General features: G+C 32.0%; 2 protein-coding genes across 2 annotated transcripts in view; both read left to right on the top strand.

The window, feature by feature from the left end:
- Positions 1-2,619: 2,619 nt before the first annotated feature.
- On the top strand, positions 2,620-14,171 carry LOC134687352 (N-acylethanolamine-hydrolyzing acid amidase-like). Its single transcript, XM_063547574.1, has 10 exons — positions 2,620-2,852; positions 5,522-5,622; positions 6,249-6,318; positions 7,320-7,446; positions 8,226-8,316; positions 8,950-9,029; positions 9,362-9,534; positions 11,292-11,354; positions 12,727-12,822; positions 13,684-14,171. The coding sequence occupies exons 1-10, from the start codon at positions 2,662-2,664 to the stop codon at positions 13,754-13,756; spliced, it is 1,065 nt and encodes a 354-aa protein (XP_063403644.1). The 5' UTR covers positions 2,620-2,661; the 3' UTR covers positions 13,757-14,171.
- Positions 14,172-15,774: 1,603 nt separating this feature from the next.
- Positions 15,775-17,977, top strand: part of LOC134687351 (quinone oxidoreductase PIG3-like) — a 63,911-nt gene continuing 61,708 nt past the window's right edge. The window contains exon 1 of the mRNA XM_063547573.1: positions 15,775-15,942. Within this exon, the coding sequence (XP_063403643.1) occupies positions 15,889-15,942 (54 nt within the window). The 5' untranslated portion in view covers positions 15,775-15,888. The remainder of the gene's footprint in view (positions 15,943-17,977) is intronic.

Genomic DNA, 17,977 nt, shown 5'->3' with positions numbered 1-17,977 from the left:
AAGACATATTCTAACAGAAGTACAAATACCAGTCCTCCCTTTTGTGTATACATATGAGAACACATTTCAAAGTTATTGATCTAATTCAAATCCATCACACATACGGTACACATTGTAGTCCGAAAAAATAAAGGACTTCATTCCTATCAAACACTTTTTCAACTGTTTACCAGTATAGTTCTTTTAGTTTTGGGTAAAGTTGTAAAGGAAATAATACTATCAAGACGTCCTTTTTTTTCTGTTCTGACTTTTAAGAAATGACTACTTTTCGCCCAATCGAAATGGTGCATGGACATATTTTGTTTCATATTATTAGAATTATTTTCAATATTATCGGTATTAAACTTGATCGACACATGAAAGTTTGTCAGCATTGTCAATCTTTATAACGTTAAAGTACCAATAGTTCGTTCACTACTTTAATTAAGTTTGTCGATAACGTAGCTAATTTTGACGGTAAAGAAACACCAATTCGATCACTTCTCTGTTACGGGCTGTATATAAGCATGTAGATAACAAATACATTATCTGCACTAGTAGACTAACTTTCTCTGAAACCAGCTTGATTCTGATATAATAATAAAAAATCATCAGAAAATTTATTTAAACGTGAATTCAAAATAGAAGTAATAATTTCCCAAAGCAGCTTATAACTGTTATAGGTCTAAAATTGCTAGGATTATGTTTGCTACCTTTATTCTTAAATAGCTGAAAAACGTCAAGAATCAAGAGTTGATTATTACCCCCCCCCCCCCCCCCCCCCCGATCTTTATTGTAGCCATTAATTTGATAATTAGGACGGTTGAAATAGCTTTTTATATGTTAAATTATATTAAATGTAACAGAAATGTCTAGAAAACCATTACCAGTGTTTGTCGTTTGTTGCATGCTGTGTGATATTTGTTCTCTGACTATGCTGTTAATTTCTGAGTTATTTGGTCTTTTTGGGAGAGTTGTCTCATTGACAATCATATAACATCTTCTTTTTTATACTGATCCTGAGAGAAGATTGTGATTATCTCTTGATTTGTTTCTGTTTTTTTGTTTGTTTTATGTTTAATCTGCTGATTATGTTATTTTTGACATTAAGACTCTATCACTAATATAATATTCATTGTACAATTTGAACAACGTCTTAGTACATATAGTTATTCTTTATCATCGTTCATTTTCATCCAATATGTTTCAGACAGTTTAAAACATTTTAAGGTATATTTTAGGATGATCACTTTGTAATAGTACTGACAGATCTTCAAATCATTACTGCCCCTACTTTTGATCAGCTGATCATACAATGCAACATTGTTTTATCAGTTAGTAAATAGGTGTAAAAATTCATTCAAAAATTAGTAATTACTGGTTATAACTGGACAGTTTCAGGATTTACTTGTATTAACTAAGTGCAAAACATATAAAAGAGACCTAAATGCATAAAGATAGATAAGATAAAAGTTTAATATTTTTTTGTAAATTCTAGAAATGTATAAGATAAACTGTGCCGCAAATATATATACTTTGGTCGGGTTGTTGTCTCTTTGACAGATTCCACATTTCCATTCCCAATTTTAAATCTAAGCGATTGCGTATATCTGCAACAGGTACCAAGAAACGATGCGCTAGGTTCTTTTTTTTAGCTTAATTGTGGATCATCAACTATACTGAGTCGGAACTCTAACAAAGATCCTCGTGTCTGATACCAAGGATTTGTAAAGTACTATATAAATCTTTGCTTATACTGAGAAACAAGCATAACATGCATAATGTAACAAAACAGTTCAACTGTAGTCACAGCCTTAAATAACAAAAAAACGCAAGAGGCAGCAACAGCAGAAACCAGGGGGCTCACGGTGCTCACGGAGCTGTGTTAATTACACAAACTTTATCATGTCTAAGACAAAAAAGAAAGCCACACCATTAACAAATCATAGAAATACCAAGTTGTTTTTAACGAAAATATTTTGTGATGAGTCTGGTTAGAATAAATTTATGAAAAACTATAACTTGATACTTTCATCAAATAAAACCTGTTGTTTTTTAAATGTAATGCAATAGTTTATTATGTTAAGACATATATGTTCATGTTTAATACTGTCGGACTAGATGTTTCTTTAGGTAGAGGAGTCATACATACGGAGGGGATATTATCAAAATTTTAGATACAGACATGCAGCCGGGATTAAAAAACGAAAAGACACGATATATTTTAAAACTGTGTGAAAAAAATGACGCATTCTTATATTTCATGGTCAAAATCAACCCTGTCTTCATATATCTACCATGACTTACATTCGCATACTGTGACAATTTAGACAGTATAGTAAAGTGGGACATATCTTGTAAATAAGTGAAACACGATGCACGCAAATCGAGCAAAACACGAGAAATAAAACGCCGTCAAAACACGAAAAGGCCGAAAACGTTGCACGAAAATAACCCTCTACCACCCTCTATATAACCTCTCTTTTTTTTTGTTCACATACCTATCAACCTGAAAATATTGTATTTACTTTTATTTAGTGCATTTATATTATTTATTGTATTTTTCCTTTTGGTCATAAATCATTCTGCATAATTTTGTACTATAATATCATATACTAAACGTAAAAAATATTTGTACGATTAAAATCACATGACATAACTGACTTGTCACATGATAAAAACATGGCAACCTCCATAACAATGTTTTCTGCTTTCTTGATTTTGTTGTCAGTTGCATGCATAAATGGATTTTCTGATGACCCCGTCAATCCACCTGCGTTTGTTGTTAATCTTGATCTACCTGAAGAACAAAGATGGACAGAAGTGGCTCTGAAATACAAACAACTTGTACCAGATATTTACGCTATAATGAAGTAAGTCATACTAATCAGTAGTCCAAATAATTATGACGTCTTGAAAGGCTATTATAATTTTTTTCTTTGACGCCTTACATCAACGTCATAACGCCAAACTCATATATTCAGTTGGACTTTGATAGGGAATTTACTGCTTTATAAAAACGTTTAGCTGATTTCTCCTCAAGATGCTTCATTTAAGGTGTATAAAATATATTTTTGAACCAAACTCGGTACATTTTGACCAACCTGAATTTCCGGATAATGTAAAACAATGGTTCCGGAAATTCGGGTTTTACCGAGTTTGGTGTAAAAATTATTTTATAATCTCCTAAAAAGAAATCCGACAAACGTTTTAAAAAATGCAGTCGACATGTTCCCGCCTCGGATGGAATTGTTACTTATATTATTATTTCTGTAGGGATTAATTGGAAATATTTTCGTAAAACAAACACATAAAAGGTAAGAATTTTTATATATGCATTTTGTTTTAGCCTTCTTTGAAAATTTGATGGCTTAATTGGGTCTCAAAGTTGAGAGCAAAATATGCTCTCAAAGTCCAACCGAAAATGGCGGCTTCAGCATTATGACGTCGAAGTAAGGCGTCAAAGAAAAAAATTATAATAGCCTTTCAAGATGTCATAATTATTTGGACTAACTAATCAGCTACATAATTTGCCCGGTTTCAGCTCTAATACTCTCTTCTCATTTAAAAATGTTTCAATTGGTGGATTTAAGTCCCAAAATTTATTGAAAATCGTATTTACTATGTAGTATATGAATATAGCGACATGTAATTTGATTTTATACCATACATTTTCCATATAGATACTGTACACATAACATTTTATTTCGGTTTACGCCCCATACACATAATTGATTATAAATTACTCTGTCAGAGTGCACAATCTGGAAACACTTTCAGGGTATTAAGGCCTTACATGGCATAGAATCATGCAGGAAATTAAATTTTAATTGGATTTTGCTGTGCACGTTTTCTACAGTCCTTCACTGAAGATGATGAAATTAACAAACAGACTATAATTTGATACGGTCAACTCAGTTACACAATTTAAATATCCTATTGTTGATAAACATCAATTGTCCTTCAAAATCAATTTACCATGCAAAGCACTACAGTAAACCTTAGTTTTACATTTTGTGAAGTTCTAAAAGAAACTGTCCTAGCTTCCTGGATCTTCAGGATCTTTTGTTTATTTTGTCACATTCTGAGAGAATGGAAAAAAAACGGTCATCAAAATACAGTATTTTTTTCGTTTTCAATTACAATGACAAAAAATGCTTTTCATTTTGTTTTATATAAATCATGCTAATGCTACATGCATTCGTTAAATAATACACAATTTTTCTGAATTACGAGTAAATTTTATTGTGTAAACATATCCATATTAGTCAAATATGTATCCCACATGAACCTTAATCAAACGATATCTTCATAGAAAAAAATCATGTGCTTGAAATTAATAATGTCTGGAATCTTTGAGATCTTTTTCATGATGGATAAATCAAGGATTTGTATACAAATCCTTGGATAAATCAAAGTTTTCTGTTTATAAATTTTACGCATCTACATGTATCATTGTCTATATTGATTAAGATTGGTTGTTTTTTCTCAATCAAATAAACCATTTTAATATCCAAAATGTTTTAGGTTTATAACCTCCTTTTCATGAGAAAAAACTTCTTGACAATCTTTCCATGAAGCAATGTCTCAATTTCGCAACGCAAAATGTAATACTACTCATTTATGAAATATTGTGTAAATACAGACAAAATTTCATTTGGAAATGTGTTCTTCTTTTGACATTTTTCATAAATGGGGACTATTTCATGATGCATGAAATATTGTCATGGGGGACACTATTTTGTAGGTAAATATTCTGACTTACACAATCATGTTCGATCGTAACTTTTCGCTGCACACTATGTAATGCCTTGATGTGAAGCTACACGTGATGGCTTTTCGTATAGATGAATTAGGCATATTACATTGCATGCTACGATATTCAGAACGATCAAATAACAAATTATGAATATCCCTTTTGTACTAGACAAGACACCAAGGAGGATTTTCACTGTGAAAGGTAATAGTCCAAAACGAAAACAAATCATCCGTCTCTGATGTCAAGTCGACTAGTATTTGTTATCTTCTTGTCATTAAGGTTAGGGTACTTTGGGTTAGGGTGAGTAGTAAAATCAAACATCTGGTTATATTGCCCGGAGAATTGAACCACGAACTCCAGCACTCAAGATTAGCGCAATTCCACAAGACCATCGATATACGGTAATTAAGTCAAACTACCATTCATATAAGGCACCCCTCTCACGACCCTTAATGCATGCCCAACATGCAGGAAACATGATGACTGGTTTTCTTTTTTGAGATTCCGAATCTGATTGGTTGCAATCGATAGCGATACATAAAAATTAAGTGACTTATTGTAACGTGCTAATACGTAACGGAATTTTATCCGTCCCAGTAACCTGGTGAATGGTGTGTTCTTTCATAAACTTTGTAATTTCCTGACAACCTCATTTAACCCGATTGTTATTTACATCATAAAATTATTAAGCACAAAATCATTTGAGTGTTTTTATCTGATTTCATAAATCGAGAGCAACAATGGTCTTAGCCTGAACTTTCTTCTGGCTTTGATGTTTTTCAGACAATTTCTACCCGATCCAAAAATCAGTTTACCACTCATCAGAAAAATAGCTGCTGATGTCGACAGTTATCTAGCGAAACCGTATGCTGGTGAAATGAGAGGTATGATTACCTAGCTTAGTAACGGGTGAATTTTAAGGTATCACTCGATAAAATAAGAAATAAGAAATAAGAATGTATCACCAACTGTGGAAAAAGATATTCCTACTTATTTTGAGCACAGTAGATTTTGATATACTTTACAGATAAACTTAATGTATTTATTTAAACGAAAAATACTGCTAAACAGGTCAAATAAGATGAGTGTATTTTGAAAGTTTACGTGGTTTGGATGACAATAGTTATCAAAAGTACCAGGATTATAATTTTATACGCCAGACGCGCGTTTCGTCTACATAAGACTCATCAGTGACGCTCATATCAAAATAGTTAAAAAAGCCAAATAAATACAAAGTTGAAGAGCATTGAGGACCCAAAATTCCAAAAAGTTGTGCCAAATACGGCTAAGGTAATCTACTCTTGGGGTAAGAAAATCCTTAGTTTTTCGAAAAATTCAAAGTTTTTTTTTTAAAAACCATGAATTGTAAATTTCGTACGTCATATATGTATAATATTTTATATATTTGCTGTTACAATGCATATGCTTCTAATTAGTCATATTTTATTTTATAATTGCTTTATATTGCTGGTGTGATATATAAAAAGACGGTTTTTTCTTTCTACTCCAGGTATTGCCAAAACACTGAACATGAGCCTTGGGGATGTGGTAACATGCAATTTGTTGTATGATATTTCTGCGTAAGTTGTCCTGTACGTTTTGTAACAACCCTATAGCGACATTGAAGGAATGCATATGACATTTATTAGCATTCTAGGCTTCCAACGAGACACTAACTTGCAATTCGGACGAGCAACCATTGTTTGCATTGTTTGCATTATTTCCTCAAATATCATGCACGGCAAAAATTATAAATGATCAACTGACGACTTCAAGTCATCTAGAAGATCCTTATCCTTTTAAAAAAGCCTGCTTGTCAAGTACTAACGAAAGGGGAAAATTGCTATTTGCCAAGAAAATCCGACTGTTGCTTTGGAATTATTAATAAACATTATTTCTCCATGATACATAACAGTTCAAATGATCAGGTTGTTCCTCAGAAGTCGAACACTGAAATTTGATAAGACGTTTGGATAAAGGCAACAGTATTTTACTGATTATCAAATCTCACATATTCAATAAGATACAAACAACACTCACAATATGTGGGAATCGCAAGACCTCAGGAAGAAGCAAGAACGGGTACTTCGACCATGTAAATGTTTTTTTCTAGCTGCTATGCATGCAGCACCCACCCAGCAAATTCAAACTAAACAGAAATATCCCTATATGGAAATAAGACTCATCGTACCGCTAAACCAATTCATAATGGTGACTGCAAACCTTAGGTGAATTCGATTCCAGTATGTTTTTGCCGAAAATGAGAACATCTGACAACTTTAAAGTTAAACTCGCGTTTTTCAGCAAACAAGTCACATTCAAATAGGACCAAATGTGTCTCTCTTCAAATATTTGAATTTTTGAAATACTGAGGCTTTCTACCTCATGAATAGATTAGCTGTATTTGGCAAAACTTTTAGGAAAATATGGTCTCCAATGCTCTTCAACTTAGTACTTTTGTAGACGAAACGCGCGTCTCGCGTAAACAAAAAAAATCTCAATCCTGGTATCTTTAATGAGATTATTTATTGGTCTGACTGAAAATCCGATCCGAATAATATTAATTATATTTTATGGTTAGGTTTTGTACTAGTATAGTCATGCAGGATGCTAATGGTACTATATGGCATGCCAGAAACCTAGACTACAGTTTTACTGAGATACTGAGAAATATTTCGATCAGAGTAGATTACCAGAAAGGAGGAAAGGTATGCTTTTCATTTAGAAAGATTAGCTGAACGGCTGATCGTGTCAGGGACGGATCCGGCCATTTTAAAAAGGGCATTCCCAACCCAGAGTAAAGGGCGGGGGGTCAAACTATATGCTCCCATTCAAATGCATTGATCGTCCAAAAAGAATGGGGTTGCAACCCCGGACACCCCCCCCTTCCCCCCTCTCCCTGGGATCCGACAAACTGCTGATCGTGTTAATAAGTCTGTTACAATTTCTAGAATGAAAGATTATTTGTTTTAATTGGTGATTCTGAATAAAAACTGTGATATTGAAAAAAAAGCGGAAAGGAGATCTGCAAGACTGAAATAATCGAAAAAAATATTTAGGATCGAAGTACAAAGTAATCGAAAAAAACCCATGCTGTATCGAAGTAAATGAAAAACTCATCAGCACGATAGAAATAACAGAATGGATCACGATAATTAGTGAAATGGATATTTAAGGTAGTTGATACAGTATTTATATAGTATCCTCCTTTTCAAACCAGAAAATGTACGTACCCATTCTACATATTGATCACCCCTTAGGTATTGAAACAGGTTAACTACCTCACTTATATAACTGAATACTACTAATATGTAAACTTCTAGATGATGAATTCCTTTATTTTATAATTTTTGAGACTCATTTTTTAAGTAGTAAGGGAGCACACTTAATTACATTTGTTGTGTTGTGTTTATACTTTATCCCTTTTCATATATATTTTTTGTAATTTTGTGGTAATCAGGATGAAATTTTCCATTTTGAATTTCAGACAGCCTATACAGGGATTACTTATGCAGGCTATGTTGGGCTTGTAACTGGTCAAAGACCAAATGCATTTACTATGACAATGGATGAAAGAGGTGAACATGATTTTTCAAGAGAATTTGATTTAGGAATATGATTAATAACGAATATTTTACAACACTCTGATTACCTATTGGTTAAATCTGGCACATAGAGATGATATTGTACGATGCATGGTAAAATCTGGCACATAGAGATTATGTTGTACGATGTATGGTAAAATCTGGCACATATAGATGATATTGTACGATGCATGGTAAAATCTGGCACATAGAGATGATATTGTACGATGTCATGGTAAAATCTTGCACATAGAGCTGATATTGTATGATGCACAAATGTACCATTCTAATCGATGATTTATAAGATCTGACATTATTACCATATGTGACTACTGAACTAATTCCCCAAACTCGTTAAAATACACACAAATCGAAATCTCTTTGTTTGACATAAGTTTTTGATCAATTTATAACTATTCCTAATTTAAGACCAAACGTGAGTGCTTTGTTTTTATTAACGGTTTTAGTCATGCACATATCTAAGTGCTAACACCTCATTGACATTCATGTTTTGCGTTTTCAATGAAATAAATTTCAGAAAATGTCTTCGAATACACCAACTTTCTTATGTGTTATTTTTATACTTAACTAGGGTACTAAGTTATTATTTTCAATTTCAATTTTCAGACCAAGGAGCATGGTGGATGAATATCTTAATCGCAATTCTAGACAGAAATGCAAGCCCTGTCAGTTTTCTTCTGAGAGATGTAAGTTCTTTTTAATTCCTTTTTCACCATTGAGAACTCTAAAAAGCTCTAAAATTCAAAGAATAAAGTTTCCTAATTTTGGATGAAAGGTAGCTGTTTATTGATATTGTAAAAATGGCCAAAGTGGTATGGGACCTATATATGCAAATGAGACAACGAATGTGCAAATGACAAGAATCAATTTGAGATCACGAAAAGAACTTGCTTTAATAAATAAAGTTCAACAACTTATATTTATGGATAATAGAGACAACTTTACATATATGAAGGTCAAATAACGTATATTTTATTGTTTTCCATACTTCAATGTACTTAAATTTCTACTTTTGTAGACATTAGCAATGTCTGAAAATTTCACAGCTGCACTTGAAAAAGTTGCCTACACAACAACAGCTGCTTCGTTTTACACGATTATGGGAGGAGTTCGAGTAGGAGAAGGGGCAGTCATAACTAAGGGGAGGGTCGGTCCAATAGATATATGGAAACTGGATGCCAAGTCAGGAAGGTTTGTTGACTTAAATATTATCGTAATGACTTTTAATGATTGGATAATCCGATTGTAACTGCCTAAAGTTATGACCACCTTGAATAATTTTGACTTCTAGTATATAATTCTGTTTAAGCATTTTTTTCATGCTCAACCTATAAAGTTATTCCTCATGTCTGCTTCCAATTAGTGTCTGTGGATTCCCGATGAAGGTTTACTTCAGAAATAAAATAAATGCAATAGAAAATAAACACAAAAAAAAATATGTTTGATTTCGATTGTGCTACTTGGCCTCAAAGTCATGAACTTTTAATAAATAAATAAAATGAAACTACTATATTTTGACAAACAATGGTACACAAGGAGCGAAATACTCATACAAGATACCAGACTTTTAGTTTGTATAACAATGTATAATAATAGTTGAACTTTACATGAACTATTGAAAAGATAGAACTTATATTCTTGATAAATAAACTCATCATAGATACCAGGATTGAAATTTTATATCTACGCCAGACGCTCGTTTCGTCTCCATAGACTCATCAGTGAGTCTCGAATAAAAAAAAATGTATAAAAGGCAAAATAATTAGAGTACCAAGTTGAAGAGCATTGAGGACCTAAAATTCCTAAAAGTTTTGCCAAATTCAGCTAAGGTAATTTATTCCTGAGGCAGAAAATCCTTCGTTCAAAAAATCAAAGTTTTGTTAACAGTTAATTTTTTATTTTTGACATATCAATGATAACACAGGGATGGTGATACACTCGGGTAATGAAAACTCCACCAGCAGTGGCATCGACCCAGTGGTTTTACATAAACTCAACATAAAAGATTTAATGTATGTTAATACGAGTTTTTTATCAACTGACATTTCTTTTAAAGAGCGAACAAACAACCCCAAACCACTACACTTCGTATGTCACACGTTTTTTTCTCTCCAAAACTTGTTAAACAATTAGTATTTAGCATAGCAATATTTGATTACCGTTTATTCTTAAAAAAATCATCGATTGTCATATATTGTTAAGTGTGTAAAACTTTACAGGTTACTTCGATCATCAGGCTAAGTCTTTGTTGTTAGTTGTTATCAAAGGTACCAGGATTATAATTTAATACGCCAGACGCGCGTTTCGTCTACATAAAACTCATCAGTGACGCTCATATCAAAATAGTTGTAAAGCCAAATAAATACAAAGTTAAAGAGCACTGAGGACCCAAAATTCCAAAACGTTGTGCCAAATACGACTAAGGTAATCTATTCCTGGGATAAGAAAATCCTTAGTTTTTCAAAAAATTCAAAGTTTTGTAACAGGAAATTTATGAAAATGAATCACATAAACTTTTAACGTGTTTTCACATATTGGTTTGTAAAGCTACTTTTTTTTACCTTAATGATAAAGTTATTTTATTTCGCTCATATTCGAACATATCGCTCTCGGCAACACGAATTCAAACAGGGTGGGTCAGTTTGTACTCGGTTTATCACTTTTCAGACATTTGAGTATTTTTGTGTTGAGAACCAGCAACTTACTCTTGCTGAACAACACCCTATCCACTTTGACATAAACAAAAAGTCTGACAGATATAATTGGATTGACAGAAACCTACTTTTGGAAAGATATTGCATTAACCTCATTGAAAATATATGAAAACTGAATGAGTGACTAGCCCTAAGCCTAATAAATTTTTATATTATTTGTTCAGATCTAAAGTACTATTTCTGTTTAAAACATGTTCACTGTTTGGTTGTACTTTTCACCTTTTGCTTATTTAGATGGTATGAAGTTGAAACCAATTATGACCACTGGGCACCACCTCCAGCCGATGATGACAGAAGGTATGTGATATAGTTATCAAAGGTACCAGGATTATAATTTAATACGCCAGACGCGCGTTTCGTCTACATAAGACTCATCAGTGACGCTCAGATCAAAACAGTTAAAAAGCCAAACAAGTACAAAGTTGAAGAGCATTAAGGACCCAAAATTCCGAAAAGTTGTGCCTTAAAAGGCTAAGGTAATCTATTCCTGGTGGTAAGAAAATCCTTAGTTTTTCGAAAAAAATCAAAGTTTTCGAAACAGGAAATTTATAAAAATGACCATATAATTGATATTCATGTCAAGTTGACAACTCCGAAGTGCTGACTACTAAACTGGTGATACTCTCGGAGACGAAACGTGATATGTTTGTTTAACCAAATTTTTTTTTAAAATGTCCTGTGCCAAGTCAGGAATATGGCAGTTGTTATCAAATAGTTCGTTTCTGTATGCCTATTTGTGATACTTGATTACATATGATGTGGCTCTGTATTTATACAACCCATCAAAATGATCAATTTGTTATTGTGTCAATGAAAATGTTTGTTTATTTATCGGTTTGTTTTTATTGAAATTAAAATAAAACACAACGTTGACTACTGCACCCCTATTATATTGACATGTTTATCCATTATGTCTGTTTGTTTTGTTCACATCGTTGTCAATATAATGGAATTTTAAACGACTGTCATACAAGTTTTGTCCACTATTTTGTATTTAAGTAAATGTATGTATCAAGTCATGAATATGTTGTTCATTCGCTTGTTGTGTTTGAACTTTTGATTTTGCCATTTGATTAAGGACTTTCCTTTTTGAATTTTCCTCGTAATTCAATTTTTTTGTGGTTTTCCTTTTATCTATATGTGTTAGCGGTTTTTTTTTTTGTTGCACTTCAGTGTTCCTGTTGTTTTCCTTTTATAGTTGATATGTTTTCCTTGGTTTAGTTTGTAACCTGGATATGTTTTATCTCAAACGATTTATCACAACGGTATACTACTGTTGACTATATTTCTCACACTTTCTTGCAAAACATGCCATTCAAACTCATAATTCGAAAATGAACTGACAACACCATCGCTAAAAAAAGACGAAGAGTATACAAAACAAAACAGAGAACACTACAGGCTGAGCATCATGAACCTAAATAAGACTTATGTTGATTTCAGGAGCTCAAAGAGGGTAAGCAGATCCTGCTCCACATGGGCACCCGTCGTAGAAAATATATTTGTATTAAATTTATTCGAGAAAAGGGTAGACAGATACCAGTTTTAGGTAACCGCTGGTAGTAATATAGTCGAAAAATTAAATTATGTTTAAAAGAAATCAAAATGATGCTGTGATTATGATTTTGTTACATTACTTAAGTTCAACTATGATTTTTGGTTGTTTCAGAGATCCTGCAATAAAAGCAATGAATTCCATGGGTCAGAAAAGTATATCAAAGAAGTCACTTTTCAACGTGATGTCGACACCTCCTGTTATGAATAAGTAAATGATTTAAGAAAAAATGATTTTAAGCACATTTTCATACACTATTCATTTCATCATTAAATCAAGTGCTTACTTACAACTTTGGTTAAACATGTAATATACATGAAACTTTCAATTATAAATAATTTCATTATCATAGATACCAGTATTGAAATTTCGTATTTGTGCCAGACGCCCATTTTGTCTACAAAGATTCATCAGTGACGCTCGAATAAAAAAAAAGTTGAAAAGGCCAAATAAAGTACGAATTGAAAGTACACAAAGGACCAAACATCCCTTCAAGTTTTGCCAAATAAACTATCCCACTTATTTAAAATGCATGGCCGTTTATGGTATATATATTCTTAAAAACACATCCAGCAAGTTTTCACAAAAACATGGCCCTGATTTAGTTTGAACATATTTATTTATAGTGGATTGGGAAACAAGTTTTGCAACTTATATTAATCCCTTTCCACTTTGCGGGTGCGAGTGCTGCCTTGTAGCGGCATTAGCCTACTCTTTTTCGAAATCTACAAGGGTGTCTTTAACGTGCAAGAGATGTGACTCTCTCTTAACACGGGCCAGCCATTTATCGTCCCCGTCCGACGGACTATCATCGTTTCCTCAAGACCATACTCGCAAATGATGTCAAGGGAGAGCCGAAAATTGAGTTCCTGAAATTTTCATCCCAAACGGGAATCGAACCAGGAACCTTTGTGTTAGTAGTCCGTTGCACTAACCACTACACCACGGCTCTCAATGGCCCTGATTTAATAACAAAGAAATATTTTTGCCTTTTATATTCCTACACTATGTCAAAGTTCTTACTATGTAAAGAAGATTTAAATTGTATAAAGATTTTTTTTTAACTTTTAGCAAAACAACTTATACGGTTGTTATGTCAGCAGCACAGCCAGAAATAATGGAAGCCTGGATTAGAAATCCATAGAGATGTCACTACCTAGATATGTCTGATGAACAATCTGTGATAGAAACATATACTCATTGGTTGTATGTTAATCTGTATTAAATCACATAATATGATAATTCATGTGGTCTCGATAGGATTTACAGAATAAAGAATAAAGGACAAAATAAAAATAAATAATTTAAAAAAAAAAAGATAAGAGGAAAAAATGCTTAGAAAATAAAGAAAATAAAATTAAGACCCAATCCAGAGCCTCAATCATGACAAGTGTTAAATTGAATAAAAATCAGTTTTGAATTTATTAACTTTTTTGACATTTTCAAAGCGATATCGATTCAACATGCATGTTTTCTAGCTGTTTGTTAATATGATTAACCATGGTTTTCAATGATGCAGAAATTCATGTACTTTTATTTATAATAAAACAGCAATATCATGTAAACTTATGTCATGTTTTTGAAGGTTGAATAATTATTACCCACTTTAAATAGCGGGGGGTGTTTATAATTTGTTATCTGATGTTAATCCGTATATATGTTACATGCACGGGAATTACGGTGCAATATACACGTAGAACATATAATACTATTTTCACCTTAGTTCATTTTAGTGGACAATACATTATAAAAAGAAATAACAAAGAAAGAGTTAATTCTATTAGACAGGTAACACTATCTTCTATCAAAGACGTTATGATACAATTGTCTCGGCTTTTTTGGACATAGTCGAAAACCACAACGCTGTATTTACATTTTTCTTTTATATAATACACATTAGGAAAGTAAAGCTCCACTTCTCGGTATTAATGACCTTGTTTTAATTTGGCTATTGTTTAGTTTTGTATTGGTCATATAGTCCATTATGTTTCTTCTAAAAAAAAACTGACTTTCAAATCTTTAGGATTGAGCATTTACGATGAATTTAACACAGAACATCGTTCCGCATATATGACATTTATTCAGTGTTATTTTCATTCTATATCACTGTTCAATCTTAAAGGCAGGGTTATTTTTTTTACACGTTTCGGTAAATACCAGACTATTTTGGCTTGAAATTCTATAGAAGGAATCTTCAATTCTCCTTAATTCTTGTATTATTATAGTAGGAATGAGAATGAAATCTATCATATAGTCAAAATATCTTGTACTCATATAATTTGTTTTGATCTAATTCGCTTATCTTAAAGCAATAGCATTAAAAAATGCAAGGATATCAAAACTTAAATAAGTATGTTTTTGTTTCGTTTTCAATATTTTTCTGCGAAACACAAGATTTACTAAATCGTTGTTTGTTATGTGTACTAACATCAACGGAAATATGTACTTCTACACACTTGGTATCGATAAAGCTATTTGCGTGAATAAAGTTTTGTATATCATAGTATAAACGAATTAAAATAATGAGAAATTGTGCAACTCAAAACCCGCTAAAACAGGCAAATATCCAGACAACTTACAAATAAGGATTTCATCTTCACCTGTATGTGGAGTTTTAAATTAGCATACATATCGTACAATGAAGTTGAATGTATACGTGACTTGCGATGTACAGGTATGCAGTCTTAATTGTAAATGAAGAAAGAAAGCAGAAAATAGAAAGATTACCACCAAAACAAATACCTACAATTTAAGATCGCACTAAAAAACATTAATTATACGCACGACTTTTTTTTAGTGGAAACGAAAATTATGTGGAAAACAATTAAACACAACCTTTCTAAAATACAACACTAGAATTGTCAAACTGGATATGACCAAGTTTTTAATTAAAATTTATAAAAACTTGATCCGATTAGAATTTTTACATGAGAAATAAATTTCATTCTTTTACTGTCAATATACTGACTGAACGTTAAAAAGAGTCGGCGATGTAAAATAAAAAACCAAACTTCAACACAATGTTTTGAAGATTTATTTTACTAACTTAACATGACAAACAATTGTATGACTGACGTATACTCCGGATATTTCCTTTCAGAAAATTATCATGATGATAAACACAATTACAAAAAACATATATGTTGTAAGAAAACAGATACAATATACATTCGTTTGATGTGTTTGGACGTTTGAATTTGCCTTTTGATTTTGGACTTTCCTTTTTGAATTTTCCTTGGAGTTCAGTATTTTTGTGTTTTTACTTTTTCCTATATAATGGTGATTAGACTAACTGTACCTTGCAAAGCAATTTGTTGGTCTAGAAGAATGGTAAGTTTTTGGTTGTTTTTTTTTATTTCTAGCTCACATCACATAAAGGGTAATGTCGGTTGTTGCCATCACTTGAGGTCTTCCGACGGCGTTTTCGAATTTAAAAATATCTGAAACTACTGAACAAATTGTTACCAAACATAATTTGACTTTTTTATTGGTACACAGTTCACAAAATTGTATCCTAGGATTTGATTCGCCATCAAGCATGACCGCTATTACTACAAATGGAACATAGCGGTTAAATGCAGTTTTTGTCTCATTAAAAAAAACTAAATCAGAGAGAGCAACTATGACATGATTAATATGGTTAGTGTTGAAGGGGCATGTTTTATGAAAATCTAGTGGATAGAAAGAATCGTTCGTTAATAAAAAGGTTTTAACAAAATATGACCAACAATGAAATCGACAGAGATGAATCGTCATTTGACCCCTTATGGGATTAGTTTACCTAAAAAGACATGTATGCTTAATTATTTCACATTTTTTGCTGAATCTGTAATTGAGAGAAATTGTAAAAAGAAAAGTGTTTAGCAAAAGTAAGATCTACAAATAAGTCAACATTGCCAAAATTGTCTATTGACCGCTAAATTTAGTCCTGGTATCTATGATGAGTTTATTTATAGTGATAGTTTCCCTTGAAAGTTTGTTTGTATCCATCTTTTAATTTTTTGATGGAACAATTGGAGATAGATTGAAACGGAAATAAGTAAGATTTTTAGAACAATACGATTTACAAATAAGTGAACACAATCGACATTGTCAACTCGATCTTTTATGATCCAAATTATCAACCGACACTTTATAAGATTTTTGCTGTCAGTAATGATTTTTTATCCAATTTTGCAATTTGTCAAAAGGTGAACTAGTTGGATAAAATAAAAATAAAGAAGAATAAGCGAAATAGGTTCTTAATGTAAATTTACATCACCAAGTTGTCACACTAATTGCAGGATTTTGTTGGAATCTCAAACAGAAACTACATCAGAAATTCCATTGAACAGATATATTATAAATGTTCAAAACCCCAAGTAACACTATCCAATAAAGAAAGGAATGTTGACCAATAATTTTATTTGTGATAATTTGCCATTATAATTCATTATCGAAGTTTTATAAGTATTGTACTTAGTTTATATAAGTTTAACGATGTGCTAATAGAAGTATTTGATAGCCGTTAAAAAGCAATAACAAGTTTATGTAAGCAAACGTTTATTTAGTTCATATGTAACAAGCACATGTTTCCCACTCCAATTGTTCCCGTCTAAAAGTATTGTCTTGCCTTTTTAATACTGCCTTCGAATAGGCATATTAATTTGTTGTATTTATATATCTAGAATTACCTAAGTATGTCCTATTTCACGTTCATTATTGAAATAGTTTTCAAGAAACACACATTTGAGGACACCTATTTTTACAAATGAAATTGCATAACTCCAAGTCAGAAATATGGCAGGTGTAATCAAATGGTCCGTTTCTATGTATGTTTGCGTTTTTGTTTTATTCCGTTGTTTTCCGTTTAAAATTGATGTGTATTTCTCGGTTTTGGTTTGTGACTTGGATTTGTTTTCGTTAATTGATATATGACTGTTGTACAACGGTATAAAGTTAAAAAGATAAAACGGCAATAGTATAAGCAATGTCTTGTTGTCCAAGACATGAAAAAAATGGATAACAACTGTCGTATTCCTGACTTTGTACAGGCAATTGTTTAATATGTAGAAATGTGTCTTATGTTTACTACTGCTGCCTTGATTTGCAACTCCATTAAAATTAGTAAAAACAATTCTATTTTGACTAAAACATAAAATTGATATTTGTTATCTTACAATCACTCACTATAATACTCTCATGTTGGTTTGATTTTCATTAATTGTTACAGTTTAACCAATTTAAAATGCACAGCCGTATATACACAAAGTAGTTAAAGTCATATGAAACGAGTTAGTGGGGAAAAATAATGTTTGTCCAATTCTTGAACCAATGCATGTATACATCATAAACTTAGTCCTCTGTGCACGATTTTATCATTATT

The sequence above is a fragment of the Mytilus trossulus genome, chromosome 10, assembly GCF_036588685.1.
Source record: "Mytilus trossulus isolate FHL-02 chromosome 10, PNRI_Mtr1.1.1.hap1, whole genome shotgun sequence".
Taxonomy (NCBI): domain Eukaryota; kingdom Metazoa; phylum Mollusca; class Bivalvia; order Mytilida; family Mytilidae; genus Mytilus; species Mytilus trossulus.
Note: the sequence above shows the minus strand (reverse complement) of the source record. Positions and strands in the feature narration are given on the sequence as shown.